This window comes from Vicia villosa, linkage group LG3 (assembly GCF_029867415.1).
Source record: "Vicia villosa cultivar HV-30 ecotype Madison, WI linkage group LG3, Vvil1.0, whole genome shotgun sequence".
In the NCBI taxonomy this organism is placed as follows: domain Eukaryota; kingdom Viridiplantae; phylum Streptophyta; class Magnoliopsida; order Fabales; family Fabaceae; genus Vicia; species Vicia villosa.
The window spans coordinates 80454120-80465862 of NC_081182.1; the positions used below are offsets into that span (position 1 = coordinate 80454120).

General features: G+C 32.7%; 1 protein-coding gene across 2 annotated transcripts; it reads right to left on the reverse strand.

Annotated features, from left to right (window-relative positions):
• Positions 1 to 4843: 4843 nt before the first annotated feature.
• On the reverse strand, positions 4844 to 6438 carry LOC131656185 (uncharacterized). Of its 2 annotated transcripts, none has more exons than XM_058925945.1 (7): positions 6304 to 6438; positions 6024 to 6119; positions 5910 to 5936; positions 5766 to 5828; positions 5311 to 5389; positions 5183 to 5228; positions 4844 to 5093 (listed from the first exon to the last, which is right to left on the reverse strand). In XM_058925945.1, exons 2-7 carry the CDS (start codon positions 6063 to 6065, stop codon positions 5084 to 5086), a joined length of 267 nt encoding a protein of 88 aa, XP_058781928.1. In that variant the 5' UTR covers positions 6066 to 6119; positions 6304 to 6438; the 3' UTR covers positions 4844 to 5083. The 2 variants fall into 2 exon arrangements, with proteins under 2 accessions (XP_058781928.1, XP_058781929.1); XM_058925946.1 differs by having other exon boundaries at positions 6024 to 6093; positions 6304 to 6389.
• Between the last annotated feature and the right edge of the window lie 5305 nt (positions 6439 to 11743).

Genomic DNA, 11743 nt, shown 5'->3' on the forward strand with positions numbered 1-11743 from the left:
GACAATGGAGCTTCTGATGTGGTTGCTAGTGCATGACTGCTGGTCATGTGATTTTATTGTGGCATTGTGCTTTGCATTTTGATTTTGTTTATTTTAGTTTATGATTTTGTAAGGGTGAAATGCCCAGGATATTTTGTTTAGTTTTCTTGCCTGAAAAAAACTTAACAGGTACCTTGCTTTGGTCTACTACCTTTGTCACTTTGTGGTTAAAAAGGGGGAGTAGAGGTTGAGTATACAGGAGGTGCTTGTGTTGAGGGGAAGAATTCTTGTATTGGTGTGTGTGTTGGTTTTGAGGGGGGAGTTGATCCGAAGATTCTATATGTTGTGCTAACCCCTGCTATTGAAATGTTTTTTTCACTGCTGTAGTTCTGATGACAAGTTTATTTGGTTGTTTTAGCCAAAATGTGCCAAAGGGGGAGATTATAGTTTCTCTGAGGTTGGCATGCATTTTGGTAAAACATACTAAGCAAGAACATGTTGAAAGAAATGCAAGATGACCTAGAGTTTGGACTTCAACATGTCAAATAAGATGTCACAACATGTCTGGTATGACATCCTGTCTGCAGAAGCTGATTTGTCAAGTGAATCAGGCGGTTTTATTGCTACAGGAATCTCGTGTTTCAGCTACATAATATTCAGGAATAATCAATTAGCTGATGTGCTATCCAAGATTGATTCAATCAAGAGATTTCCACACTTTCTATAATTGGAGACAATATAGAAAAGTTTGGATTGAAAACCTATTTTCTTGGAGAACAAGTAGCGGATATTTGGAAGCCTCTTTGTTGCGTTTTTGAAGCCCAATCCAGTCAATATTAATCTTATAAATAGAAGGGTTGTAACCTAGTTTTAAGTGGAACTGATATTTGTGTTTTTAGGGTTATAGGAATCCTTATTTTTGTTGTGTTGTAAGTTCCATATGTGTGCATTCACAAACCTGTAGGTGTTGAATGTTGTGTGATCTCCAAAGTTGTTAAGTAAGGAGAGTGGTATCGTTCTCATAAGCTTTTAAGCATTCAGAATTGTGTGTCTTGGAAGAATGTCTTCTACGGTTATTGTTTGTGTTATTTTGTCACAGGGTGTTGTGATTGAAGGGATTTGAGGAGGGCCTCATACCTAGGTGAGTCTTAGGTAGAAGTCATAGGGATGGTAGTGATTAAGTGAGGAGTTATAAACGGGGGATTTTAGCTCTGAATTGATACTATCGAATACTGGTTTCATCCCTGGCTTGGTAGCCCCCACAGTATGAAGGTTGATCCGAACTGGATTAACAATTCCTTGCGTTATTAATCTTTCTGCACTATTTTCATTACTCCTGCCGTCTTGTAACATAATAATTGTCAACAGATATTGTGTCGTGACATCTCATTCAACATCTAGAATATTTGTGCATAAAAGGATCTAGAATCTCAGCAGCTCAGATAATGAAAGATGTTAGTGAAAAAGTTTGCGGAGGAATCGAAAAACATGTCTACATCTTCCAGTCAGTCACTTTATGCACTAGATGAGAAGTGGAAGATAAACTAATTCAAGTTGGCCTAAGGGGGATACTGGACATAAGTATCCCACCAAATATATGACACTTATGTTGAGCTTTTATAATAGTGGTTTGTAGCATAGAATAGTCTAAAGATGATTTAGTTGGAAAGAGATCAGGAAAGCTATCAGACAAAGAAATCCCTACACTTCTAAAGGTTACAATCCTCGTGATTCATTGTATTTTTGGATAGAATAAAGCTCTCCTAATGGAACTTATAATGTACAATAATGCGAAGAAAGATATCTCTTCTATTCTAGTAGAAATGGAATTTCTGGATGCATTCCTGGAAGACATCACTTCTCTGCCTCCTAAAAGATAAGTGGAGTTTTCTTTAGATTTGGTTCCTAGAATCGGAGAAGTTTCCATTGCACCATATAGAATGTCTCGGATATGATTGAAAGAAATAAAAGCTCAATTGGAAGATCTATTGGAAAAGCATTTCATCCGACCAAGTGTATCTCCATAGGGTGATAATGTATTATTGGTGAAGAAAAAGGATAATGGAATAAGATTGTGTATTCATTATCGCCAACTAAACAAAGTTACCTTTAAGAACAAGTACCTACGACCTAGGAATAACGACCTCCTTAATCTATTGAACGGAGCCACAATATTCTCAAAGATTGATCTACAATCTAGATATTATAAGATCCGAGTGAAAAAATTCTAACACTCGAAAAACTGCTTTCATGACTCTGCATGGACATTAGGAGTTCCTTATAATGCCTTTTGGTGTAACCAATTCCTAAACTATTTTCATTTATTACAAGAATCGTGTATTTCAGCTGTACTTGGAGAAGTGCGTAGTGATATTTATTAATGACATTATAATATACTCTCAGACTCCACAAGAGAAGTAGAGCATCTTAGGATGGTACTCTCCATTCTACGAGTAAAGAAACTTTTTGACAAATTTAGAAAGTGTGAGTTTTAGATGTATAAAGTGTAATTCCTTAGGCTTATGATATCTCAAGGTGAAGTAGCAGTAGACCCTTTGAAAGTGGGCGATGTTGAACTAGGAGAGACCAACGAATGCATCCGAAGAAAGAAGTTTCTTGGGACTTGCAGGTTATTATCGAAGTTTCATTACAGAATTTTCTCGGATAGACCTACCAGTGTTTGGACTCACTCGGAAGGAGACTCGTTTTCAATGGGATGTCGAATGTGAACGAATTCTCCAAAAGTTGAAGGGTAAGTTGACTTCTGCTCCAATCTTGATCATTTCATATCCAACTTAAAATTATATAGTTTTCTGCGATGCCTCGAAGAAGGGTTTAGGGCGTGTTCTAATGCAAAGTGGGCAAGTAGGTGCATACGCCTCCCTATAATTGAAAATACATGAAGATAATTATCCAACTCATGATTTGGAACTAGTCGCCATTATTTTCACACTTAAGATGTGGAGGCATTATATGTATGGAATGCATTTTAAAATGTTTAGTGATCATGAAAGTCTAAAATATTTGTTTGACCAAAAAGAACTGAACATTTGTCAAAGAAGGTTGATGGACCTTTTGAAGGACTATGATTTTGAGTTGAAATATAGTCCTGGGAAGGGCAATAAGGTGGAATATGTGTTAAATAGAAAATAAATTCATACGGGAAAATTAATAGTACTAGAATACAGCCTACTAGAGAAATTTCAAGACCTCGACCTAAACTTCACCTAACCCAGGAAAGGGTGTTAATAAGTTAGATGAATATTCTACTCGACCTGTAAGACTAGATCAACTGTCGAATGAGTTAGACTCTTCTATACGCCTAGTTAGTTGTGATCTGGTCCAACACATAATTTTCTAAATCTTTAATGTTTGAAGAGTCTACAAACCCTCATATCAGATAGTCGCCATAGTGACGTAACGACGTCACCACAAGGATATATGGTCATATGTGTTATTTTTTAGATGTTAATCCACGAGAAAGGTTCTAGTAATGTGGAACATGTTATGGACTTGTTCTAGAGGGACACATGATCCGAACAAATCAATGGAACAAGACCGTCAAATCACATGACAAATAATATTATGACTTTTGTCCCCCTTTGGATAGTTTGTCCAACATAGAAAGTTATAGGTCCCTAGAATCTCGCTATAAAAGATCGATTAATGCTTCACATTACGGTACACTTTGTAACTCTAAAATACATATCACAGTCGATAGTCACTAACTAGTCGATAGTCACTAACTTGAGTGTCACAATATTTGTTGTGGTTCTATGGATTGTGGAGATTAAAATCTTCTAAAAAATTTGATGATAAAAACACAATAAGAAAAAGTTAAATGCTTAAAATATTCTAAAAGTTTTAATGATAAAAACATAATGTTAAATCCCAAGTATAATAAGAGCATCTCCAATGGTGCAACTTACATTTGAGTTCTTTATGGGACCCACTAAGCCACATCATATTAAAAGAATTTATTTAATTTTAACTTTAATCAATTTTGATATGGGTCCCACAACTTTACCTCATAACTTAATTTGATTGGGTACTACAATCTTTTAGTTGTTGCATTGCAATGCAACTCTATTATGATATGACAAATTTTTTAAATATTTAATTATTAAATTAATGGTACAGATGGAGAACTCAATAGAAGAAACTACCATTGGAAATGATCTTAAGTCAAGTAGCAAGTTCAAAGCAAAGTATCCAAGTTCCTATATAAAAAGCTAAAAGAAGTCAAATCAATCAAACAAAAGAAATTGAAGAAGTGAAAGTTTACTTGATCCACGCTTAGTGTTTTTATCTTTTATTTGATTAGTTGAATGTAATTTAAATTTTAAACATGAGTAAGTCTTAAAGTAATAAGTGATACATCCACACACTAAAACCGCTTTAAAACTTTTTGTCTTTTTGTCAATTCTTTTAAATGGGATTTATCAGGTATACAAATTTTGTTCATAGTCAAGTCAAACCGATTCATTTGCTAATGAAAGTTTCTAACTTTTTTTGTAAATGGGATTCATCGGGTATACAAATTTTGTTCATTATATATTTTTTGAATTCTATATCTATCCTCTAGACCTCTACCAAATATATGAAACGAGGGTTTAAAATAGACACATTTTCATACATAAATAGAATGATAAAAAAATCTTGACATAAGGCAAAAGTTGTGTCATTGGTGGTAAAAGCATATCAGCTTATCAGCTATAACAGCAACATGGAGGCTCAGATGAACAATTGTTTTGATTCGTTTTCCATAGACATGAGTTGAGCCAAAGTACTATGATGACAATTTCCTACTTGAGATGGCTCAACTATTGGCAAGGCAATAACATCAACATTGCCAACAAAAAAATTAAGAATGTCAATTACCGACTACTTCACTACGATGATGATAATTGAATGTTTACAATATCGGTGTTACAGTTGGTTTTGGAATCTCGACATTAATACAGGCAACGAGAAGACATATCTAAGAGGAACAACCAAGTATAAAAATTCATATTGCCAACATTACATTTTTCACACAGCATATTAACATGAAAAATGTAAAGATAAAATCAGTCTTCTTGTTGGATAGAACATGGGCTCGACATCATTTCCCCCTGAAATTTGTAAGAGCAAATTATATCACTCAAATTCAGGAGAAGAAAAGTAAAGAAATAGATGGAAATGTTATTTAAATTTCACTTACGTGTTCATCATCAAAGTTATGTTGTCTCCTTTAAGAAGGATCCTCCCTAATCAAAACAATACCATTCATCAGAAAATGCACAAGTCACACAGCCAAAAAGAAAAAAAATTTGAGGAGCTTATCTTTACCTAATGTCTTTCTGCTCTTCTTCTTGACGTTTACTTCTTCAGCATCATCCAAAACCAAATTCATGTACTCATCAAAACCCTGAATAAAATCACAAGATTATCAACCATCTGCTCAAATATCCGATTTCTAATTAGGATGCGCCCACTAAAAACTGAACTCCGGAACCAATGAGAAATCATGTGGACTGAAAATCTACCATTAACAACGTGTTGCAAATATACATCTATGTAAGTCTACTTATGAGAACAAATCAACAACCTCCAAAGCTCGCAATCTTGTTCCTCGTGACAGAATATATAAAATGTATGACAGAAAAAGCAAAAATGCTTCTTTTATAGTGAAAAAACGGAGGAATCATTCATAGGCCATAGCATTACTAAAATGCTAATTACATAATTCTACACACTAAAGAAGATATGGCATTAAAAAAACAAGGCTTGAAACTAAAACTCACAATGATTCTTCCTTCAATCCTCAAATCCTTTTGCTCAAAAAGCCAAATCTGAATACGAGCTTTCTGCGAAAATTGAAACCGAAATAAGATTAGAAAAAATATTAAGGATAGTTCCGATTAACCGAAACGAGTGTGGAAACTTACGCTTTGAAGAAACCTGAAGATCAAGTTCTGATAAAACCAAAAAAAATACACAGATTAGGTTAAGTTGTTAAAGACAAAGCATAGTGAAATTGAAAGTATGTTGAGAAGGCATACAATGGGTTGGGTCATAACCCTCTGAACTTTGGTACTCGCCATGGTAGCTGGGTGGTAGAGACGCTATGAGCTGTTGCAATATGCAGAGGCGTTGAACTGAATTAAGCATGTGAAACATAATGAATCGGTGAATTAAACTGGAATAAAGCAAACACAGTGAAGCTTATACAGAGACAATGTTGAAGAACAAAAGAAAAATGGATTAAAACGAAACACGATAATCACGAAATAATTTGCATAGATAGATGCAAGAATTGGAAAGAAATGGTATGAAATATACCTCAGAGAAGAGAACGGAGAGCTACGAACACGAACACCGATTCCGATCTACTACGCTCGCTACTCTCGTAAAACCCTAATTCGATTTTGTTTTAACCCTAACAAATTTTAAATATTTCAGGGATTTGAGTTTTTTAAAAAAAAAAAAAATAGGCTAAATTACAATTTTGGTCCTCATATTTTCTTTTTAAACAGTTTTGGTACCTCATCCCAATTTTGTCCCTGAACAGTGCATGAACAGTACATGTCCGTACATGAACAGTACATGTCTGTATATGAACAGTACATGTCCGTAAATGAACAGTTCATGTCCGTACATGAAAAGTACATGTCCATACATGAACACTGTACATGAACAGTTACATCAAAATTAGAATGGGGACCAAAACTGTTTAAAAAAAAATAGGGGACCAAAATCGTAGAAAACCCAAAAAGAGAGACCATAACTATAATTTAGCCAAAAAAAATTATTCAAAAATTAAATCTGTTTATACGACTTTTTTTTTCTCAAAAAAATATTTGTGTTTTTCAAAATAAAAATTTATCAAAACAAAAGACCAATAGTATGTATGATTAAGTGTTTTGATGATATATGTTATTGTTTCTACGATTACATATCCAAGATATAAGTTGTTTTACTTGCATAAGATGGAAAATTTTATTGTCATGCATTTTATAGTTAGGCGTACTTAAAGGCAAATGCATTGTAAGCATATGTCCTACGATCAGAACTGACAGTCGATGTTAGTTGGATAAGACTTTACTTTTTTTAGGTTGAAAGTGCAGTCGTATAATATCGTTTAATTGTTTTGATATTTTTGCTAATTTGATTTAGTTTTAGTATTTTGTATTTGTATGTTGTTTGCAATTTGTTTATAATTGCTTTGGCTATTGTGTTGTTGTATCCAAAGTTGTTAAAATCTCGATTTAAAATCTAAACTCTATAGATTTCACGTTTCTAGGTCAGCATTTCGTGTTAAATCGCAGGTAAAAACCTTTTTATGTAAAATTGTATTCTTGAACGATTTTACGTGATTTAAATCTTTCTAAAATCGGTGAAATCGTGTAAAATCATGTAAAATCGTTGGATTTTACTCTTTGATCTGAGTTTACTTTTTTTTTTTTTGTCAAAGTTAAAAATCACATGTTATATTTTGGCCCATAAATTTTATCTATGGATTTTTAGATTTATTCACATTCATATCTTAGTTATAATACTAAAAAAAAAAATTAACATTTGGAGGTAGATTTAATCAAGTTAAATATGAATGTTTTAATTAATGAAGATGATGTTGTAGAAGGATTGAACTTTTGATTAAGTTGAAGAAGATGATGAAAAGATTTGTTTTTTATTTTTAACTTGAAAATTTTATGAAACTATTGTTTTTTATAAACTTTTGGATGTTATATTTTATGATTTGGTGGACAATTTATGATACATGTTTGTGAATATTACACTTTATTATGATGATATAATATATTTTTGTTTTATAATTAAGTTAAAATTTTAAATAATTAATGCATTTAGAATATTATAGTATATATATGTCGTATATATAAATTTAATATAATTTTAATATGAGGTAAACTCTATGATTTTACGTTTCGATTTTACCTAGGTAAAACAAGTTAAGGTAAAAACTCGATTTTGACAACCTTGGTTGTATCACTAAGAATCCTTTCTTTAGGTGAATTCTTATTTACCCAATTCAAAAAGTTGGATAAAGTTACCTTCAATGTAAAATGTCTTGGAAACAACAAACAATTATATTATTTTATAATTAATAAAATGTGTTAAAATTAAATGGAATCTTTTGATTGGTTGAAGGTACACTACCCAACTTTTTGTGATGGGTAGAGAAGTTGTCCCCCCTCCTCTTTATTCATTTAGTAAGAGTGTTTGATCCTTGATATTATTTATTATTTAGCCTATTTAGTTGCTACTTTGTCGTTTCATAAGGCGTAGCTTGAATTACAAATTAGAACTCGAATTCTGGATTTTCAACCATTTGATTCAAATCAAGTGTAATATATGATTCAAATCAAAAGTTGTATTAAAAATGGGAATTGCCTCTAAAGCATTTGAATCGAATCATAAAACAAACATGATTCAAATCACAACCTCGTGTGATTTGAATCAAGTGTAAAAATTGATTTGAATCAACTGACTCCATGAAGCTATATTTGGGCTCTGTTCAAACTTATTTGAATCACAGTTTTCACTTGATCATAATCAAAGCTTTACAAGGCTCATTTTTCATCCTTGATTTAAATATGTGTTTCTTTGGTGAAAGCAAAAGTTGAGTGAAACTTATGGGAGAAAAAGTCCATAGAGGCAAAGAGTGACTTTGTCTTCTCTTCTTATGTGTCTATACCCATCACCATGATTCTTTCTCTTCTTTTCTAAAACAACTTCTTGATTATAAATTCATGTTAGATTCATTCTCTTTTTTGTTGCATCTTGTTCTTGTGCAATTTGTTGTTGTATTGAGTGAATTAGAGAGGGGGGGTTGATTTATCTTGTTGTGTTATTCATGATTTATCAAGCTCTTGAAAACATTCAAAGCCAATGCCCATTTTACCAAGAAATTTGAGAGAGCCTTGTGTGTATGTTCTTCATTCACATTCATCTAAACTTTTGACTAACACTTTGTGTTTTTAGAATGATTGTGAGATATTTTGGAATTGTTCATCATCTTCATCCTTAGTCTTTTTTCCTTGTTTGAGGACCTTCATCTCTAAAGATTGAGTATTAAGAAAAACTAGTGGTACATTAGGGAATATAATGTTTTTGTGTGAAGTTGGTTGTGTGGTACAGGTGCATATATAATTTCTTGGATGCAATTTTGCATTTGTTGTTATTCATTAGGATAAGAGTTTCGTTATACTCCAAGGAAGACTTTGGCGAAATCAAGTATCAACTATCTGTAAGGTATTGGTGGAAGTTGTTCATCTTTGTTAGAGTTGGAGAAAGATTTCTCGCAGACAAAGTTATGAGTTGTCCAATCATGCTTAGCTAATGGCAATAAATTGGACAAGAGATTGGGGGGATCAGGTTAATTGACACATACAAATACTTGAATTAGGTTATTATGGATAGCAAGGTTATTGGATCAAGATCTTTTAGAGATCTTATGTTTGTTGCAAATTGAGTGTTTGCATCAACAGAGGGAATTATGGGTTGATAATTTGTTGTAACATATATGCTTGTAATCAAACTTATCAAAATATTGGAAGATCGTGATTGGTTTTCAATGGTTTTCAACTCAATTAAATAGTGGAGTAGGCAAACCGAGAACGAACGTCAAACCACTATGTATCTCTGTGTATATTTTCTTCTTCCCTTATCTCCTTTTAATTTTCCAGTATTTATCATTATGCTATTGCACTAGTACGTTGTTGCATTAATTGTATTCCATATAATTTAGACTTTGATTATAGAAATATAATGTACAAGCTTAGTTTTGTGGTGTATCAATCTTATTGAAGTATCATGAATTCAATTATGTTTTGATAGAACATGTATGCAAAAAGTTTTGAAATAGCATTGTTTAAAATTGCTTTAGTTGTCTTGTGATTGGCTTGATTTAGAAGCAATTAAATATGTAAGAATTAGATCAAACTCTAGTGGTTCAAAGATTAGCTTCCTGTTTCGACAGAGAATGTGTCAAAGACCTACATATTGTAGTCGAAGTATGTTCTAGTATGTGGGTGTCGAAATGCTAGGGTTGTTAGTATTTCAAATTGGGCATGTTTGTTATGTTCAATTGTTTAAGTTAGCTCGTATCCTAAGTTGGCTTGTAATGCGTATTTGTGAAAAAGCCCATTAGTTTAGTATGTTAGGTTTATTATAAATAGCATACTAGTCTCTCATTATTAGATACTGCAAATCCTAATTTAGGGTGAGAGGGTTATTTGTTATTCTTGTAACACTTGTAATTTTGATTGAAATTGAAAGTAAAGAATAACGGTTATAACAAATTCCTTGTTGTTCATCTTGCTTCCCATTGTGTTCCCTATTATACCTTGTTCTTAGCATCGTTTTCACTAAAAAAAACTTAGTAACACTATGTATTAGTTCATTTGATTTCATTCATTTATATGCTTCCAAGCTCTCTTGCTTTTATCTTTTGCTTATGCGCTTATTAAAATCTCTAATTTCGTATATGGTACCTAAACTATTTTTGAAATTGTCTTAAAGGGAAAGGGTTTATTCACCCTCCATTCTATATCTCCTTGTGTCCATATTCTCACCCAATAATGTAGGGTTAGACAACGAGCCGAGTTGGCTGGTTTGGGCCCAAAACCGCCATCCAGACCAAACCATGATTGATACTTTAAGGCTCATTTCTTCCCAATTTTTAAACGGTTTTGATAAGTTATGTTGGAACGGGTCACAGGTGATTACCTTAGATTTTATCATGTTGTTGGACCGTTTATTTTAAGTCAACTAGTAATTAAGCATGTGTGATGCACTAATCGCACGAAAGTTAATTAACTTATTTAATAAATCATTGATATAAAATTATAATAGAATACATAATTAATTTAGGGTTAAATATACAACACTCCCTCCAATGTTAGCGAGATTTACTTTATCCCCTTGTAAAAGTTTTTTTAATCCCCCTCGTAATACCCAGATTTCGTCTGTTAGGCCCCCGAGTGCCAGATTTCACCAAAAATCCCCTCATTTTTTCCTGCGTGGTTTGGCTGTATTGACACCATCAAATTTATTTTTTAATTTTCTTTTAGTTCAATCTTTAAAGAATTTCCATTTATTAGGGTTACCAAGGCCACGATTCTTTCCCTTTTCTTCATCTATTCTGAATTTTTCCCTTTCTTCATCTATTCCATCTGATAGGGTTCATCGTGGTTTCAATCACAGGTGGAATAAAAACATCATATGTTGGCAACTCAAGTGGTCTAAGCTTGCCAATATGTGGCTTCAATGAACCAATGAAGATCTGGGTATCAAACACCATTGATAACCCAAATCAAAAATTTTGGAAATATCGAAATTCAGTGATAAGTGTTTGTTCATGTTTTTCTTCGTTTTTCTCATGAGCTTAACTCTTATAATTGTGTTTAACATATTTGCAGAGTGAGTGTGAAAAATTCGTGTGGGACAATGAGGTTTATGATGTTCAAAGGACTCAAATGATTCCCACAAAATAAAGTGAAATGACAAAGGTTTATTTAAGGGAATATGCGAAGGACATTGTCAAAGAAGTTGGGAATGAAGTTGCCAAGAAGTGTGGTGTAGAAACCAATTCAAAGAAGATTGAAAATATGAAGAAAAAGTTGGTAATGGAGAAGAACAGAAGCTATTGGTTGATGATTGCACTTGTTGTGTCATGGATGTTGTTTTAAAAAATTATTAAGTTAATGTAATCTTGTGTTTTTATTATTGTACCTAATGTTATATAAATATGTTGTATCAA

Coding starts and splice junctions, on each gene's coding strand:
- LOC131656185 (XM_058925945.1), bottom strand. CDS start 6,065: ATGGCGAGTACCAAAGTTCAGAGGGTTATGACCCAACCCATT. Junction 5,937..6,023: donor GGGTTATGACCCAACCCATT/GTATGCCTTCTC, acceptor TGGTTTTATCAG/AACTTGATCTTCAGGTTTCT. Junction 5,229..5,310: donor GAAGAGCAGAAAGACATTAG/GTAAAGATAAGC, acceptor TGTTTTGATTAG/GGAGGATCCTTCTTAAAGGA.